The 20,034-nt window shown below is 41.7% G+C and overlaps 1 protein-coding gene across 1 annotated transcript in view; it reads right to left on the bottom strand.

Annotated features, from left to right (window-relative positions):
• The window catches only part of Nek10 (NIMA related kinase 10), a 163,321-nt gene extending 149,266 nt beyond the window's left edge, over positions 1-14,055 (bottom strand). The window contains exons 1-4 of the mRNA XM_042680289.1: positions 13,970-14,055; positions 4,389-4,499; positions 4,049-4,109; positions 2,425-2,555 (exon numbers count right to left, since the gene is read on the bottom strand). Of these exons, the coding sequence (XP_042536223.1) occupies positions 2,425-2,555; positions 4,049-4,109; positions 4,389-4,462 (266 nt within the window). The 5' untranslated portion in view covers positions 4,463-4,499; positions 13,970-14,055. The remainder of the gene's footprint in view (positions 1-2,424; positions 2,556-4,048; positions 4,110-4,388; positions 4,500-13,969) is intronic.
• Between the last annotated feature and the right edge of the window lie 5,979 nt (positions 14,056-20,034).

Consider the following 20,034-nt stretch of genomic DNA (forward strand, 5'->3'; position numbering starts at 1 on the left):
CAGACAGTGGCCATCAATGTTCAGGCAAATCCTCAGAGTCGTGCAGGAACATGAAAGACAAATACCAACTGTTAAAATAGGAGCTAGGGAGCCAGGTGCCAGTGGCTCATGCCTGTAATCCTAGTTCCTCAGAAGGCTGAGATCTGAGATCACTGCTGAAAGGCAGCCCAGGAAGGAAAGTCTATGAGACTCTTATCTCCAATTAACCACACACACACACACACACACACACACACACACACACAAATTCAACTGTAATTTTAATAATAAAAATTACAATCAAGAATATGTATTTCATCTTACCATATTAACATTTTTATATAAACACAGTTAAAACTGGTTGGAGGAGCTGGGCGCTAATGGCTCATGTCTGTAAGACTAACTACTTAAGAGGCTAACATCTAAGGATCATGATTCAAAAAGCAGCCTGAAGAAAAGCCCATGAGACTTCTATCTCTAATTAGCCAGCAAAAATCCAGAAGTTGAGCTGTGACTCAAGTAAAAGAGCACCAATTTAGTGTAGAAAAAGCTAAGGGACAGGATCCAGGCCCCAAGTTTAAGCTCTAGTACTGGCACATACACACACACACTGGTTGGAGGGATTAAAATGTTATATGGAGAGAAACTGTCTGCATCACTGCACAACAGACAGAAAAATGCTTCCCTTCTGTCCTGTTCACCGGCTGCTCTATCTATCAATACCGGAGGTGCCACATGCATTTCTTTACAGACTCTAAATATTTGTTAGCAGTTTATACCTTCTCAGCTCTCTTGATGGATGGTTGCTGGTTGTTTGTCTGGGGTGGGGGGGGTTGTGTGTATGTGTGCATTTAATAAAATTTCAAAACATTCCAATTTCAGCTTCTTTTGGCTGACATTACAACACATCAAAGAAGTCCAAAATATGCCCAAAATATCCTACTTTAAACCTGGGAGAGGAGAGAAGATTCTGTACAAGAGTCACAGTGCTATAAAATCTATAATACAATATTCTGATGCATATTAGAACACACTAATTTTAAGATCTAGGCCCAATAAACTGGAATTTTTCTTAAAAAAGCAAGCTCTGTAACCTTGTGATGTCTGTCAATCATTCTGCCTTTGTCATCTTTCAGATGCAATTACATTGCCTCTTCCTACCCAGAGAAAAATGGGTTACCATGGTTTCTTCATACATGGATACTAGTAAACTAAATATGTAACAAAAAATAGCGTGTCTCATTAAAAGTGTATTTTAAAAATATAGCCCCTTTAGTACAGTGCTGAAGCCTGTAATACTACTCTGAAGGCTGAAATCAGGAGGATCATGGTTTGAAGTCAGCCCAGGCAGAAAAGTCTACAAAAATCCACCTTCAAACTAACCAGCTGAAAGCTGGTCTGGAAGCATGGCTCAAGTGGTAGAGCATCAGCCTACCAAGTAAGCCAAGCAAGTGCAAGGTCCTGAGTTCAAACCACAGTAGTGAAAAAGACATGCATACATACATACATACATATGTATTACATACTACATCTATAAAAATATATACATACATACACATATAAACTAAATACACACACAAATGCATACACACATATATGAGTTCAAGAAGTGATGTCTGTCATAAAATGACACAGCCATATAATGACAGGGAAATAAGGTAATTCGGTCAAATAAATAAGTGTTCATTCTAAACTATTCATGTTGATATTCCATGCATTCATTAGTGACATGAGCACACTGGAAAGCTAACAAAACCAGCTCCAGGAGGGGCTGAGGCCCATCGTAGGAGCCTGAAGGAAGTTGTCTGGCTCTAAGTCCTGAGGTCCTTCAGTTGCCTTCCTGTGGCATTTTTTTCTTTTGTTGTTTGCTTTGTTTGGAGTATTCCCCCCCCTTCAATGGAATACTCTTTCATGTATTTGGTCAGTTTGATATTTGTATCTATATTTTTAATTCATCCTTCAACATGATTGATTCCTAAGTGGTTCTGGAATATACAGAATCTGATCATGTTTCCAAAAGTGAAACATGACATTAAAACATGTGACTGCAAAACAATGTACAGTGATGATCATACACGTCTACATGGTGCATGGACATGAGAATCTCATGCCTTGCCTACCACACCCTCCAGCCATGATCTCTATTCATAGAAACATTCTTTCACATCTTCTCATGACTGGAAAGATGGGGGCAGACCAAAAGCTAAGGCAGAGATTAGAATCAATAACCCAGAAACACTCCCTCAATTGCAGGGTCAACTGCAGGGCCCTGAATTCCCAGCTCAGTTCCAACTGTGATGACCGCGCCTGCTAGTGAGCCACTACATCCAATAAGCTGAGAATCTCAGTGGAACTTTTTAAAACAGGTTTTCAATTTTAGTTCTTATGACCAGCTTGAAATAAATGGAGTAGAATTGCTTGCCGAAGACAAGGGAGATTGCTTACCTAAAATTTTCAAGTTCAACAGCTTCTGTGGACTCATGCCATTGACCTCGAACTCGGGGCCCCCCTGCCTTGATGGCAGCCTCCGACTTCACCATGCTATTTGGGACACTGTCAAAGTTAATGGCTGGAAGCTACCAAAATAGAAGCACAGAGTACATGCAATCACCATTCCAATAGTCAAGTTATCCACATTCATGGAGACTCCTTGGGGACTACAGACGTGGCAGCTACAGCTGCAGAGGCCAAGAACTTACTAAAAGGAAACTTGAGCCAGGCATTGGTGGCTCTTGCCTGTCATCCTAGCTACTCAGGAGGCTGAGATATGAAGACGCAGTTCAAAGCCAGCCTAGGCAGAAACATCCACAAGATTCTTATCTCTAACTAATCATGAAATTAAAAATGCCAAGAAGTGGCGCTGTGGCTCAAGTGGCAGGATATTAGTTTTAAGCAAAGAAACTCAGGGACAGCGTTCAGGCCCTGAGTTCAAGCCCCAGTACCGGCACAATTATGTCATTCAGACACCAGTGTCTTCCACCTCTGCCAATAGAAACATCTCATCAACATTTTGTTCAATGTTTGTTAGCCACTTCCTTCAGATTTTTGATCAGTCATCTCAGTCCACCTGGAATGCCTTTCCCATCAATATCACTGATGGAAAAGCAGCCCAGTGCTCAGGAACTGTGTCTTTCCTTGCCACTCAAGCTCCAGGGGTGTCTCTGCCCCCTCTCACAATGCATCCTGGCATCGGAGGGCACCGCCAGCCCCATGCTGTCACTATGGTGCTATTAAACCTCTCTAGCATCAAGGCAATTGAGGAGCGAATAATATTTTTTTCTTTTATCTGTCTTTTTTTTTTTTTTTGGTCCAGTCTTGGGGCCTGAACTCTGGGCCTGGGCGCTGTCCCTCAGCTCTTCAGCTCAAGACTAGCGCTCTACCACTTGAGCCACAGCGCCACTTCCAGCTTTTTTCTTTTTGCTTATGTGGTGCTGAGGAATCAAACCCAGGGCCTCTGGCATGCAAGGCAAGCGCTCTACCACTGAGCCACCTTCCCAGCCCCTTATCTGTCTTTTTTTTATTAATTGCAAATTAAAATACTTAACTTGTGTCAGATTTCTAATGCAATTTTACATTCTACTCTAGGTAGATTTATTTAAGATTTGGGGAAAGCTCAGAAGAACTTCCCACTTTGCTTCAACAACAGCTTAAAGGCCGTGGTTTTACAGAGTCATGATGATTAGTACGTTGAAGGGAGGAGGAGAAGGAACATGTGGTCAACACCGGGAAAATGAATCTCTTAAATCCTCTAGAGAGGCAAGTTTGCCACTCAGTCAGAGCTGGCTGATAGAAAGTAAAAGGCTTTGCTGCTAAAGCCACTCAGTACTTGGTGGAAAGCATAGGCTGACACAGGATGCATGAATGAGAGCGCAAGGCTGGAAAAGCTGTGGATGACAGGTCTTGGGAGAGCCTGGACCGGGTAGGGGAAAAACAGCCACATGAAGGAAAAGAAACAGGTGAAAAACAAAGACACTGAACCTACTGTGTTCACAAAGCTGTTAGAATGGCTCCTTTCGGAAACATGCCATTGCTCTTTTGCAAATACATGCCCAGTCTTTGAAAACACTACCTGCTGTTTGCTTGACTGGACGTTCAAAAGGCACCGGAGTCTTTTAAGATCTGAGTAGTCCCTAGGAGACAGAATGGCATGATGTCAGGCAACACAAGCTATAGGTAAACAAGATCATGTTACCCATTACAGCCAGCCATTTATTTGCAGGCCCGCCAGAAACACATGCATACAGCTGACCATTTCCTCTAGACCTGTAGAGACGATCAAATGTTTCCGTCAACACTGTAACCCAGAGAAGCCATTGTCAGGAGTCTACTCTTATTTCTCCTGAAGCCACTGAATCTGTTCTAGTCACTTACTTTCCGAGTGGTGGGATGGGGGTGGGGAGGGCTGTTACCTGGGGGTGCTTCCTGGCTGCTTCCGGTCCGTTGATTTGTCAGTGGTCTTCACCTTTTTGTCTTGATCAGGCATTGTAAGTCATCAACACCCCAGAATTCACATCGCATTCCTTGCAGAGTGAGACCCAGGGAGGAACTTTAGTTGGGTTGTGTGAGCCAAAATAGTCTCAACTAATACAGACAAAATTAGCTATTTCTACATGCAGATATACCAGACTAATTTTTGATACAAGTTTAGTATTTATCTTCCAAGAACTTAGCGTGTGCTTTAGGCATGGTTGATAGTGGTCTACAAGGCTATAAAATTTGCAGCCTTGTCTTTGACTTCCAGAATTCTGGCCTTATAAGTATTGCTCTGCATACCAGCAAAAATTCCCCAAATACGTGTCTACTAACAAATGCTTAAAACTCGATTGACATTAATTGTACGCTATCTCATTTGTGTTTCTCAATGAGTATTCTTAAGTATAAAACTTCCGGTTCAGACAGAGGGATCCTCTCTTATATGGATCAGAGAAATCCCTGACACTCACAACTAAGCACCTAGTGTCCAGAGGGCATATAAAAGGGTGCTGTGTTCCCACAATGCCTCAAGCATACAAGCTCTTACTTGAACCCCTACTATGGGTAAGTGCCAAACAAAAGCTTCTCTGGAAGTCTGAGTCAGTTGTGCACAGCCTCTGTGTTCATCCAAGTAACTAGCAGGAAGCTGTCCAACCTGAAAAAATCTAGCATAAGGCAACCCTCTAAGGTAGAACCTCTAACAGAGCCAGGGTCAACTTTGCTAGTTATTTTTTTTCAATACTGGTATTTGAACTCAGGACCTTGAACTTGCTTAGGCTGGTGCTCTAGCTCTTGAGCCACATCTCCAGCTCTACCCCTGCTTTTTGCTAGTTAGCTGGAGATGAGTCTAACAAACTTTCCTTCCTGGCTAGCTCCAACGGCAATCCTTCAGATCGCAGTCTCCCAAGTAGCAAGTATGCCAGGAGTGAACTACTATGGATGCCCGACTGCTACTATTAATTTCGATATTTCCCATATCCACACAAAGGATGAATTCACTAATGGAGAACAATCTGTTTGCATTTTTCCAATTTCAAGAATCAGTTGTTTCTTATTCCAGAAGAGAGAAAGATGAAGATAATACACTTCCATGAATTTGTTACACTTTCCATCACTGTGAGCAAATACCCAATTTAAACAACTTAAAAGAGAAAAGGTTGGTTTGGTTTCAGAAGTTTTCAGCCAACAATCCTTGACTTCATGGTTTCTGGGTCTAAAGGGAGCCCATACACATGGTGGTAGGAGAATGTACAGTGGTTCTCTGACTCATGGTACACAGGAAACAAGAAGAAAGAAGGCACCAAGGACTAAGTGTGACATTCAAAGACTCACCCCCACCAAAGACCTACTTCCTCCCACTAGGCCACACCTCCTACACTTTCCACTACCAGCTAGGAACCAAACATCCAATCCATGAGTTTGTAGAGTTTGATTTGATATAAAAAAAAAATCACAGCCGGGCACCAGTGGCTCACACCTGTAATCCTAGCTACTCAGGAGGCAAAGATCTGAGGATCACGGTTCAAAGCCAGCTCAAGCAGAAAAGTCCATGAGACTCTTATCGCCAATTAACCACCAGAAAACTGGAAGTGGTGCTGTAGCTCAAGTGGCAGAGCACTAACCTTGAGCTGAAGAACTGAGGGACAGCGCCCAGGCCCAGAGCTCAAACTCCATAACCAACAAAAAAACAAAAACAAAAACCAAACAGTTGTTTCAACGGCACAGTTTGACTTGACTATGTGGTAGGCATGATTTTAAAAAATGCTTTATTAGCTTACAATTGTACAGCCTTTTTTTTTTTTTTTACATAAAGAAGTGAGGTAGATGGACCCAGTACTGTATCTCAGATGGGATGGAAAAGACTTAGTGGGGTTTGGCATTCCCAGATGTAGTCAAGCATAAACACACATAATCACAGTCCTGACTCATTGTTGACATTTCTAATCCATTTCTGAAAAGAAACTCTCCAAAGGAATTCTGATCTTCTATTGCGGTTAAAATTTTAGATTGATGCTAAAGAAGTCTCCAGAGACACCTACCTCATTTGCTCCTTGATCTCTTGTTAATTGCAAGGTAAACATGTGTCACAGAGTAAAGGATCCAGGCTGTGGTAAAATTACCTAATTGACTGTAATTAACCTAAACTGTGCAAGGTAAATCCACTAACTAAATAACAGGGAGGATTTGTAATCTGCTTTTCAGATCCTTCACTAGGAAGTCCTCTTCCCACCTTCATGTTTCCCCCTAAAAGTCAAAAGATCCTTAAGTGGTCTCACATTTCATAAACATAAAGCAGAAAACCATTGGACTCATTATAGAAAATAACTTCAAATCCCACAAATATTTTTTCTTTTTACCAACACTTAGGCTACATCTTTATAAATATTCCATTGTATTTTCTTCATTTACTAATGGTTAGAAAACAGCACTTACAACAGGAAGAAAGTTTAGTATGCCTGAAGTTAATCATTAGTTTATATCGGGCGTATTTTAATTTTTGCACCAGCTTTTTGGTGGCTAATTGGAGATGAGAGACTCACAAAATTTTCTGCCCAGGCTGGCTTCGAAGCACAATTCTCCTATCTCAGCCTCCTGGGTAGCTAGGATTATAGGCATGAGCCACCAGCACCTGGCTTGTATTCCTGTTTTAAATTAGACATCCTGCACTGAAAGTATCCAGTTAAGCCAGTCACTGGTGGCTCATGCCTAGACTCCTAGCTACTCAGGAGGGTGAGGATTGTGAAGAACTGTGGTTCAAGGCCAGCCTGGGCAGAAAACCAGACTCTTAATTCCAAAATAAGCAGCAAAAAGGAGCATTGGAGGTATGGCTTAAAGAGCACCAACTCCGGAGTCCAAACCCAAGTGCTTCCAGAAAAAAAAGGAAAGGAAAGAAGGAAGGAAGGAAGGAAGGAAGAAAGGGAGGGAGGGCGGGAGGGAGGGAAGGAGGAAGGGAGGATGGGAGGGAATCAACTTGTTCGAAAATAAGACATAAACACACATTGTCAAAGTGAGGGAAATATTCAAGGAAAAAAACATGTTAGACAATCCACTACAGCTAAAAAAAAAAAGTGAGCATGGTTCTCTAGTCTAAGTTAGAGTTCATATGATGTCATATCATATACTACTAATCGGTTTGGATTGTTTGATTTTTGTACCAGTACTGAGGTTTGAATTCCAGGCCTTTCGCTCAGGCTTGGCCTTTGGGGGTCATGGCTGGTGCCATGAGCTACCACCTAAGCCACACCTACGCTTCTGGCTTTTTGCTAATTAATTGGAGATAAGATAGGCTCAGATTGGTCTGCCTTGGCTGGCTCAGCACCATGATTCTCTGAGCTCAGTCTCCTGAGTAGTCAGAGGTATAGGAGCTGTTGTTTGTCTATGGGACATGTGTGGAGTTAGTAGAACAGAGAAGCTTTTGAAGAAAGACACTTGGAACCTGCGAAGCTGGGAGCTATCACCTAGGTTAGGAACAGAATGGGGATGAGAAGGAGCAGGTGGAGAACTGCTGGCCGGCTGCTGAGAAGAAAGGCACAGTCTCCCCCAAAGAAACTGGAAAGTATAGAAAAGCTGAAGCAAAGCAAGACAAAATACAGGATGACAAAACACCTTTCCAGGTCATCAGATGCAGACTGTGACTCCGCTGCCTGCATTTTCCAGATGAGGCCCCAAGGCGTGAACTGTGTCCAAAGCCAGGAAGGACTAGAACCCAGTTCACCTTCAGGGTGGAAAAGACCAGATTAATGGGAAATGCTGACTTTGGCCCTGAGTCAAAGGCAAACAGTGACAGAATGGCTGGTGTGTGTACTTCAGCTCCTAAATGCTGGGGTGCTTTTAAATACCTCGAATACCAGAATGAGCTCAAGCAAAAGTTTGGTAAGACCTCCATCTCAACAAACAAGCTAGTCATACAAGTGAGTGAGTGCCAGGATTCTCAGCTACAAGGAAAGCATAGGTAGCAGGACTGCTATCCAAGAATGGCCCTGTACAAAAGATATGAGGCCTTGCTGAAAAACAGCTAAAGCAAAAAATGAGAGGTAGGAGCCTGGTTCAAGTGGCAGAGAGCATCTGTCTAGCAAGTGTGAGGCATGAGCTTCAACTCCAATATCACACACACACACACACACCCCTCGAGCAAATGATAACTTTTGCTGTGGGAACTAGTATCCAATGATTATAGAACACTGGTTTGAAACAAACAAACAAAAAAATCCCCCTGAGAAACGTGGTGCCACTGGCTCATGCCTGTAATCCTAGCTACTTAGGAAGCTGAGATCTGAGGGTTTGGGTTAGAAGCCCAGCATGGGCAGGAAAGTATAGGAGACTCTTAACTCCAAATAACAAGCAAAAAAAAAAGATAAAAGTAGAGCTATAGCTCAAATAGTAGAGCACTAGCCTTGAGTGCAAAAAGCCAAGGGACAGCATCTAGGCTCTGAATTCAAGGCCCAGCACTGGTATACATTTTTTAAAACTCTCCTTATTAGGAAGCTGTAGATAATATATCACATTTGCATTAAATATGGGAATGAAGAGACTCACGTGCGGTCAAGAGCTGCATGCTCACAGGAGCTGGATGAATACCTTAGCCTCCATCCCTGTGTGTTCGGGACTTTGGGAAATGCACGTTTGCCGGCCTAGGCCACTGGCTGTGGTCGGGAGAGGTGCCTCTAGGGAAGACCTTCTTTCTACTTGCTCCCAGAGTGACACTAGACTGGCTGGGAGTGACAGTGGAGGTGGTGATAGGAGTGAAGAGACCGAGGCAGTCCATGTTCAACACGAATGTGAAGTGCTGTTTGTGACTTGCTTGAATCCATCAAATTCGGTCAAGCTAACATTCTGGCAATGGGAGTGGCATTGGAAGGTACTAGGATAAGCCCTGGGCCGGGGAACAGCTATGATCAGGTGCAGCCGGGGGGGGGGGGGGGGGGGGGCGGGGGGGGACTACAACAGGGATCCAGATCCCAGGAAAGCTTGTAGAGGTCACCTGCAGCGTTACTGTAACGCCTTTGCTTCCGTGTGAAGACCTTGCACTTCATCAGCCACTCACTTACCCTCATGGATGAAAAATACTAGACGGCAAGTTGAAAAGAAGTTCGATTTCAGTGTCACAAAGCCTTTATTTAAATGTTTAACCCTAATATAGCTCTCCCCCGCCCCCAGCATTCTGAAATATTCATTTATCCTACAAACAAATCCTTTGAGCCAGGTAGTGTGAGAGAGAAAAAAATAGTGTTTTCTGTCCAACTAAAAGTGCTTCTGTCTCATAGGTTGATATTTTTTGGGATTGATATTTCCTGAAATTATTTGCTTTGTGACTATTATCAGCGCTGTTTGTGACCAGCAGCCATGTAAATCTTGTGTCAAAGGAGTTAAAAGAATAAATTGTGAATACCAGGTGTGCTGCTTGTGACTAGCTAGCCACATTAGCGAGATAAATCTTATCAAAGGCGTTAAAAGAATAAAATTGCAACTACCAAGTGGGCTGCTTATTAGAAAGGATTTTTTTTTTTTGGCCAGTCATGGAGCTTGAACAGGAGTCCTGGGAACTGTCCCTGAGCTTGTTTTTACTCAAAGCTAGTGCTCTACCACTTGAGTACCACTTCCAGCTTTTGATGAGTAGTCTATTGGAGATAAGAGTCTCTTGGACTTTTCTGCCTGGGCTGGTTTCAAACTATCATCCTCAGAGGCTGTGAGCCTCCTGAGTAGCTAGGATTACAGATGTGAGCCATCAGTGCCCGGCTAGAAAGAGAAATCTTTATCAATGAAGTTAAAAGAAATGAGACCCCCTTTTGAGTGGGAACTTTCCACTGACCTCATCAACCTCCTGTGCCTACCAGCCACCTGCTTCGCAGCCCCATACCCAGGCAGGTGGATGGAAAACATTGTAAACCTTTAAAAAAGAAAAGAAAAGAATCGCCCCTTTCTAACCTTAGTAATCAATTATACTTAGAATGGGAGCCTAACTCCTTGACAAGGAGAAGAAACAGTTTGAACTGGACTAAAAACCCAGCAAACTGTCCCACCCGGCGTGCTTGCCCAGCTCTGGGAAGAGTAAAAGTGTTGCACCTTTTGTACACAAGTAAACTGCCTTGACGAAAGCTCCTGGATCCATTTCTGACACCGGAGAGCCACACAGTTCTAACAGTAGCATTGTATCCCTAACTTACAGGAGAAGAAACTGAGGCACTAAAAAAAAAATCTAAGGAACCTGGCCAAGATCTCATGTGTAGTAATAACCATACCAAAGCAAACATGTCCATGGTGTTTACTATGCCAACACAGTTCTAAGTGCCTTTCATATATTACCCAACATCATGGTAGTGGCTCTAAAAGGTAGCTCCTATTGGTTTTCCCATTTTTACAGATGAGGAAAATGTAGCACTGAGAAGTCATTTTTCTAAGTCACACAGCTTGGTAAGTGGCAAAGCAGGGATCTGAAACCAGGCAAAGGTTTCCCTCTTAATCTAATACTATGCCATCTCTTATTCTTTGGTGTCATTAATCCCATGTTCTGTTTGTACAAACGAACTTTACCCTCTTCTTAATAAACAAATACTGTATATACACCTTTTTTCCAGCTGTCTTTGGGAAAATGCACTCATTACATTTTCCTAATGGCACAGGGCTATAGCTACAGTTGCAGGGCTTTATAGGCTCTGCTTTTTATTTTAATGTTCGTGTTTCTAAAAGCACTACAATTTTTTCCTAGATATGATCCAGACAGGTATCATTCTGTCACTTTCATTCTGCTGCTTTAAAGCTAGAATACATGTTTATCATGAACACTAGCTGGCTGGTAACACATCTCTGCAGTAAAGCACTTGCCTGGCATACACAAAGCCCTGGTTCAACCCTCAGCACTGCAAAAATAATAAGCAAACAAATAAACAGAATACAAGATTTAATAAGCTCTCAAGTATTAGGATTACCCCATTATGACAATTCTAGATTCTAAATGAGATGAGGAGGAGTCTAATAGAAAACTCTTAATGTGCCAGATGCCAGTGACTCATGCCTATAATCCTGGCTATTCAGGAGGTTGAGATCTGAGGAAGGATAGCAGTTCAAAGCCCACCTGGACAGGAAAGTCTGTAAGGCTCTTACTAGTTGACTATCCCTGATTCATTTGATTTGACCTTTGGTTGGGTTTTATGGTGGTGGTTGATTTTTAAGCTCTGTAGCCCAAGCAGTCTTTGAACTGTCAACCCTTTGGCCTCAAGCCTCTTAAGTGCCGAGATTCCAGGTGTGGTCACCAGTAGCCCAACAGAATAATGACCTTGCTTATTCACTGTGGAATAGCTGGCTGTTCAGTAAAACACTTTGACTGGCAGAATGAACGTCTAAATCATCTAAGTCATAGCTCAGTGATAGAGTGCCTGACTAACCAGGCCCATAGTTTAAGAAAGAAAAGAATTTCTAACTCCTTTCTGTCTATCAAAGTGCACAACTCTCTCCATCTGACTTTAATTTCAAAGTCTGGCTGGCTCTGGACAAGCAGAGAATATTCCAGGCCCTTTTCCTTCCTATTTGCTCTACTGGCTGTCCCTTCTTTTTAATCACCCTCATCTGGCCGGAAGCCCTGGGCTGTGTATGGTCAATAAGTACACACAGAGTGAGTGAGCCTTTTCCCTGAGTTAGAGCAGAGGCAAATACAAAAGTTCATGCAGATGGCTCACACCTGTAATCCTAGCTACTCAGGATTCTGAGGTCTGAGAATCCTGGTTCAAAGCCAGCCCCCTAGCAGAAAAGCTTATGAGATTCTTATTTCCAAGTAACCACCAAAAAGCCAGAAGTGGTGAGTGGCTCAAGTTGTAAAGCACCAGCCTTGAGTGAAAAGGCCAATCCAGACAGCCAGAACACAAGGCCCTGAGTTGAAGCCCCAGTGTGTACACAAAAAAAGAAAGAAAAAAGAAAAGTTCATAACTAAGTAAAAGAATGACAAAATAATGTTCTGGAAATCACCCTTGACTGAATCAAAAGATACATTTTTATCTTTTTCCTTTTTGTGAACTAATCATGCAAATGTCATAGTTCCAACCTTCAACATACTTTGAGATTTAAATATATGAAAATTGAGTGTAGATAAAGTATTCACATGGCAGGGATTATGCATGCTTAGTATTTAAGACAATCCTCTGAAACGGGTGTTAAGTGTTAGCCATTGCTCAGCTTTCCCTCTAAAATGTTGATTAAAGGTTGGTAATTTATTAGAGTCCATCAAGCGGAAATGTTGGCACTAGGACTCAAACCCATGGATGTATAACTGCAAAGCTCCGCTCTTGCAAATGACATTGTACTCTCTCTCTCTTAAATCATTCTATATAACAAGTACCATGCTAATTACTATGGCATGAAACAGACTAAGTGAAATTAAAGCCCTTGAACTCAACATTGATCATCTGTAAGCAAAAACTTCATTGGCTAGAAGTCGTTTCTTTTGGAAACAAGATCACTGTGAAAAACAACTTCTCATCTTTGAGAGTCATTCACTTCACAGTATTCGTTGAGCCCGGTGTCATACCTGGCACTGCACTAAGCCCAATGAGTAGGAGAAACAAGGGTCTGAGGGAGGAAGCAGGAAGTGATCTGGGAACACTCAGACTGGAGACGAGTTGCAGGTGAGGCAGCAGCTCCAGACTGATGAAAACCCTTCCCAAAGAGGAGAATGGGGGGTCATTGTGGGGGCCATCAAGGGGAAATGTTGCTAGATGGCTGAGGAGTGGCCAGAGCCATGGTGAGATGTGCAGGGATTTTAGCAGGGAAGGGAAACGGCCGTAAATGTTTCATTAAAGATTAGTGTAACAATGGTGAGAAAAATGGATTCGAAAGGGCCCAGACGTAAAATCAGAGAAGAGGGGTGGGTGTTAAATGGAACCCAGGGACCAGAGGAACTTGAAGACAGAACTGTGGTTGAAGCGTGGGATCATTTAACATCTATTAAGTCGGGGCAGCCTTCATAAGGGCGATTCAGAGCAGAACAAGGGATGCTGAGAATGTGGTTTTGGCTGAATAGAGGGGTGGTGTCCAAGGAAGGGAGAGTCCAGGTCGGTAGCAGTCTAGTGGGTAGGGAGCCCATGTGTGGCTAAGTGGCGGGGGCGGGGGGGGGTGGTTAGTGCTTAGGGGAGCAGTCTAGATTGGAGGCGTGGGCTTTCTAGTGTGCCCGAAGGTATACAAGTAGAAGAGCTGACTCGGGTGGACTAGAAAATGCACAGGGCAAGTCCAAGGGGCTCCTGGCAAAGGGGGGGCGGGGGGGAGGAAGATGAAGGCGCCTCCAGAGGCATCAATGCAGATCGGAGGCGGCTCCATTGAACAGAATTCCTTCCTTTCCGAAATGGCAGGCCCGGGAACACACTGCGGATGGCCCCTTCCCACCACCCACCACTCAAAACCATGGGCCTTGAGGGGCCTGGCTCCCCGGGGTGCCCGCCTGCCCTGCCCCCGTCTCCATCCTGCCCTGGGCGTGGGAGGGCGGGAGGCCCGCTCCGGGCAGCACCCAGCACCGCCTACCCGACTCACTCACCACCGCGCTGGAGGGACGGTCCCTCAGTCCAGCCAGCAAGTCTTCCAGCTCATCCCCGGGGCCTGGGGCTCCCGCCCTACCCCAACTCACACAAGGTCTGCTCAACGGGCGGCCGGCTGCACCGGCACCGTTGATTTTCAATCAAACCCTCCTTCAGGCCACCAACCGGTGTTGCAACCCCACACTTGTTACTCGGCCTCAGCCAATCGGAAGCCGCTATGCTGCAGCGCTCAGCGCGCCCTAGCGACGTGTGACGCCCGCTGGAGTTGCTCTAGCAACAGAACGCACTGGTCTCACCCCAAGGCTGCAGCAGTCAGACTCCAGGTTTCCCTAGACAGCCTTCAAGGGCTACCTGTGAACCTACACGGTGTAGATTTGTCTGGACTTAATGAGGTGGCTGAAGAAGAGCAGTTTCATCTGGGGGTGTTTAAAAAATTGCGATGGGATAAAAAGCCAGTCCTTTCGGACTAAATTGGAAAAGAAACTACTGCAACAGTCTGTCTTTCAGATAGCACAAGACCATTTAAGCCCACTGTCCCAAGCAAGAGAGAAAAGGTGGCCTGGGACTGGAGAGCCAAGAGTGTTCGGCAAGATACTCCTATTTTGAGTCTGCAGAGAAACCTGCACAACTTTTTGAGTTGCATTAAAAAAAAAAAAAAGTATCATGGAGTCTTAAAATTTGCCCTGGTGGCTTCACATCTGTAATTTTAGCTATTTAGGAGGCTGAGATTGTCTGTGGAACTCATCTCCAATGAACTACCAAAAAACTGGAAGCTGTGGCTCAAAGTGGTAGAGCACTAATTAGCCTTGAAAGGAAAAGCTCAGGGACAACACCCAGGCCCTGAGTTCAAGCTACACAACTGACAAAACGCCTAAGCTTAACAAGTGCCCCAACTTTGTGCAGGAAGTATTTCCAAATTATTCCTGCCTGTTTACCTCATCTACTCTTCATCTGGCAGTCAATTTTTCTCATCCTCACTTAGACTTGTGTGCAATAAACACCCAAAATAGCCACACATGATGGAGCTACCGAGGAAGCAGGGTTAGAGCTTGCAGTGCTTCTGAGACTGGGTCTTAACCACAAAGATGGATATTCCCTTGACAATCTCTCCAGGCTCAAGACTCTACTAATCCATCCTAACGTCACTGTAAATGAAGGTTTAGTGTGCCCGACCTTGGAAACAAACTTCCCCAAAATTGATTTGAAATTAATGCAATGTCCTTTCCTTAATGGTTCTCTGCTTTGAGTAAATAGGCCAAATGTGACTCAAAGTATCCCCAACTCTCCCCTTGAGAGTATGGTCCTATTCTGAGAAAGTCACTCAGGTAAATACAGAATTAAATTTCAGAGATTAAACCATTATGATTGGTGTGTGTGTGTGTGTTCATGTTGGTACCAGGGCTTCAACTTAGGGTCTCCGCTCTCAGCTTACTTGCTCTCGGTTGGCACTCTGTTTGAGCTATGTCTGCAGTCTATAGTGTTTTTCTGGTTAAAGGTGGTGGTGTCTTACACATTTTTCTGACCTAGCTGGCTTCAAACTGCTATCCTTAGATCTCAGCCTCCAGAATAGCTAGGATTACAAGTGTAAGCCACTGGTGCCTAGCAAAAAAAAAAGTTTTCTATATGTATATTTAAATTAAGCAGCAAGGCAGAATGACTCTACTGGAGATCTATTTTCTTCAACAGAAAACTGTTAATTTTCTCATATCTTTCTACTTCTCTGAAAAAAAAAAAAACAAAAAAACCTTAATGTTTTAGCCTTCCCTGAATATACCCAAGAAGGGAAGATGTAAAGGGCAAGAAAGACACTCACTCTACTAGCAAGAAAGACACCAGCTTCAAACCAGGCTTTCAAAAAAAGAATAGCAGAAAAGTTTCCCAAATAACAGAAGTGTTTTCATTATAGGTATAGAAATAAGCTGGGCATTGTAATCCTAGCTACTCAGATCTGAGGGCTCTGGTCAGAAGCCAGCTGGAGCAGGGAAGTCTGTTGAGACGCTATCTCTAAAATAATCACACACACAAAAACAACCTTAAGTGGAGCTGTGGCTCACGTGGTAGAGCACTAACCTTGAGTGGACAAGGCTAAGGGAGGGAGAGTGCTGCACCCTGAGTTCAAGCCCCAGTACTAGAAGCATACACATAGCAATGGATGGCTGTCCATGGAAAGAAATGTCACTCAGGAAGGACAAGGCCTCAGAGAGCAAGGATAGACCAAAAGAAGTAAGCACAAACTCAAAACTGTTTCTTTCTTCCCCATTCCTGGGATTCATACTTTTGAAGTTTTATAGTCATTAAAACCCCTAGCATCTTTCCCCATCTTCCTTCTGATAAGGTATGACGTTCATGAGAATCAGGAGGGAAGTGCTGCACACATGCTACATGGAACCAAGACCTGGAATTTGCTGTTAAGGAAAAACTTCATAATAAAACCAGCCATTTGTATGAACTCTGAGGCCAGGAAAGGTTAAGAGGTTGGAAGGCTGACTCATCAGTATTCAGAAGGCTGAGAACTAGACCCTAAAAGGTCAAACAGACAAAACAAATGTGTAACTGACTCACAGGGTCTGGACTCTATAAAGCTTGAGATTTTGGGAAAAAGATAAGTCTCATATTAATGGCTGTAACCAGATAGATCGATAGCTTGTTTTCTACGCATAACCTGTCATCACTGTACTGTACTGTACTGTACCTGTACTGAACTAAATAAACTTGCTTCTGGGAGCTTGGGGTTCAGAAGCCAGTAAGCACTGAAGCCCCCAGTCCCTGCTCTCTTTCTTTGTCTTTTCTCATTTCTTCAGCTCCGGTATCCCAGGTGTTGTGGTAGGAACAGCCATTAAGAACAAAAAAGAACAAGTCAAGTTTGTGATGTGTTATGCAAATCAACACATAGCACATAGCAAAAATTTCTAGTCATAAAACAAAAACTGGAGTCATTTTTAAAAGAGTCTCTCTTTCCAGTATTTCCTAATTATCAAAATGCCATCATAAAACACCATTTTGTGTCACCTGTGTTCTGCTTGTCTCTCTCCAGCAATAAAGCAATGCATATTGGGAGACAGGAGGCAGGATCCACTACCAGATCTCCATCCCACCCCATCTCAAGCTGAAGATATGTAGCTCTTCTACTAAAGCACAAAGACAACAGTCAACAACTTATTAAGTAGACTTTTATTGCTTTTTCAACTTCAGTAAGATCTACAAAAAATAGTTCTCGTCTAACAATTGTGAAATTTGAAAGGCAGGACTGTTCACATTATAGACGTCAGTAGAGACTTGTACTTCATATAAATGAAAATATGAGTTCTACAATTTAATGTTTAATTTATTTTGGATTTTATTACAAAACAGTTATTGTAATTATAAAAGTCATAAAAATTGTAACTGTACTTGTGAAATTACACCAAGGTATCAAATATTACATGGCTGAATAATAAAATTCAGTCTTTGTATATTTTAAACATAGTAAATATACTGGAAGACACCTCCTGGCGGACCCTGAAAGAATAAAACCTTGAATAATAAAGCAACACACAAATCAACGTGCCAGACATGTTAAAACAGCAACACATAACGGGCCTACCAATTACGCCAAAGTATGTGCCAAACAAATTCAGAAGTAATCTTCAGACAATTCTAATTCCAACTATGGTTTCCTATAATTACTACTTATTTTACTTTTGAAAAGTTGAAAAGCTTTAAAATCAAAATTGACAAAATTTGCAATTTGAACACTATCTTAAACCTTGAATATATTTAAAATCTTTAAATTTACCTTCTAAAAATAAATAATTATTGAAATAAATGAAAAGGTATTTCACATATTTGTACTGTATACAATAACAATGAGGCAATCTATATAAATAATTTTCAAAATTAAGTTATTTAATATAAACATTTTGAATTACTGTGTTATGTCAATATTGAGCTTACACATATTCAAATCTGAGCATTCAGAAACAGGATTCACAAATTAAATGCTGCATCAACTGACAGAACCAATGTCCGTGACATAACCCTCCTCTATACAGCAAGCCCAGTTTCAGAGACCATTTTTCTTCTACAGATTATTTTAACCTGCCTTTCCAAAAGGAAAAAGTTTAAAAGCTCTTCTACTCACACAGAAACTTTGACTACATGAAAGAAACAAATATTTTTTTGGTTGGAGAAAAGAAAACCTAGTATTTCTGAATTTCTGAATGGTTTAAAAAAAAAACTCCTTTATGAACACATGCATGAACACATAAAAAAGTTTTACCCTATAGATTTTACAGAAGGCTTGGCAAATATCAACACTGACACACCACAGCTTTACATAACCTAAGACTAGTAACTTCACACACACACACACACACACACACACACACACACACACACAATAAGCTACAGAAAAACTGTGTGCTTCATTTCTTCTGAATATCTAATATTATTTTAAAATATATAAAAAGATCACCCTTTTAAGGAAGCTAATTCATTGTTTTCTCAAAAGCTGCTATTTTAGATTTGAAACAGCAATTAAAAGAATTTCAGATGGTCAACATCAGGACTTACTATAATCTTTGTAAACAGATATCTATAAATAAATAAAATAGAGTGGAGAAAAGAATATCCTGAGTTGGCTCTGTAGCCAGGGTATTCAGTAGCACTAAGCTCCATTTTGAAAAATCAAGGCATCTAAGAAAGTGCAGGACTGTTTAGGTCAATTTATTTTGTAAGTGGAATATATACAGGTTTAATTTTGCACCTTGAGGTAAATCTGTACATAGCAACTACAACTGCTCATATACACCTATGTAAGGCAACGTTTAAAAATCAACATATAAATTATATCTTTCGCATCTTGTAATGAATGCCATCCATGATAAGCACTTAGAAGAAGCAGTTAATTACTTAAAACAGGAGTTACCTCCGCTCTTGAATGGAGAAGCCCTATCAGGTCATTTTATAATCAAGTAGTCAAAATAAAGCAGAAACCATCAGTAACAGGAAACATAGTAAAACATTGTTGAATCTAAAGTATTTTGCAAGTTATGGTTTTTCTGGCACTGAATCACTGCTATACATAATTAAATAAAATCACAGAAACAACATAATACCAGGTAGTTTTCAGCTTAAATTTTAAATTCACCTCCTGGAAAATAAGTTGTTAACCCTTTGATGTCCACACACAGGGAATGACAGGAGGAGACCCTCTTGCTCAGGTACATCAGGGGAGTTAGAGGAGCAGCAGCAAACTCTGGGGAATTTGGATGACTGTGCTACCATGAGTAAAATGGAAACCCTCATGTGGAAGTTGATACATGATGGTGAGCACCATGGCCAATACTTTCCACCGACTGCAATATCAAACATGACAGCTATCTTTTTAAAGAAAAGCAGCTACACTTTAATTAACTTCATATCTGAGGCAGAAGTTAAATCTATTATTTTTTACCAGAATACGAAAATATGGTCTCAGGTGTGGAAATTACACTACTTAAGTAGTTTAGAATGGATTAAAAACACTTCAGAATTACTAAAATATCAGCTTTTGACATTTCTCATGATCTTTTGGTAAGATCAGTTTCTTCATACTTTTGTTCTTGAATCACAAATGACTTAGAAGAGCAAATTAATTTCATTTAAATATTTTCAATTTCATTCTCTGCCAACTCAGTTTCAGAACCTCATTGGCCCTGCAGGCTTAAAAAGAACAAAATTTAATGATCTGTGGGGAGCTAAAAGCATATATATATATATATATATATATATATATATATATATATATATGGAGAGAGAGAGAGATTGAAATGATTTGTTAGAAGTTAAAAGGGTAGCTCAGAAAGACTAAAAGCCAGACACTAACACAGAACAAGAAATGCATGCCATCAATCTGAGACATACACAATATGCCAAATTTTCTTTTAAAATACAAACATGGCAGTGCTTTACATCACAAATGTAAATAAAATCTGTTAACTGCTTTCAGATATTAAGCATAAATGTAACTGAGCACCAAGTATTTACATTTTAATCTAAATTACCTTTTTAAATTTTGAATAAATTTTAAGTGTAGAATCAAAGT

The sequence above is a fragment of the Dipodomys spectabilis genome, unplaced genomic scaffold (assembly GCF_019054845.1).
Source record: "Dipodomys spectabilis isolate Male_0828 unplaced genomic scaffold, ASM1905484v1 ptg000054l, whole genome shotgun sequence".
NCBI classification, from domain to species: domain Eukaryota; kingdom Metazoa; phylum Chordata; class Mammalia; order Rodentia; family Heteromyidae; genus Dipodomys; species Dipodomys spectabilis.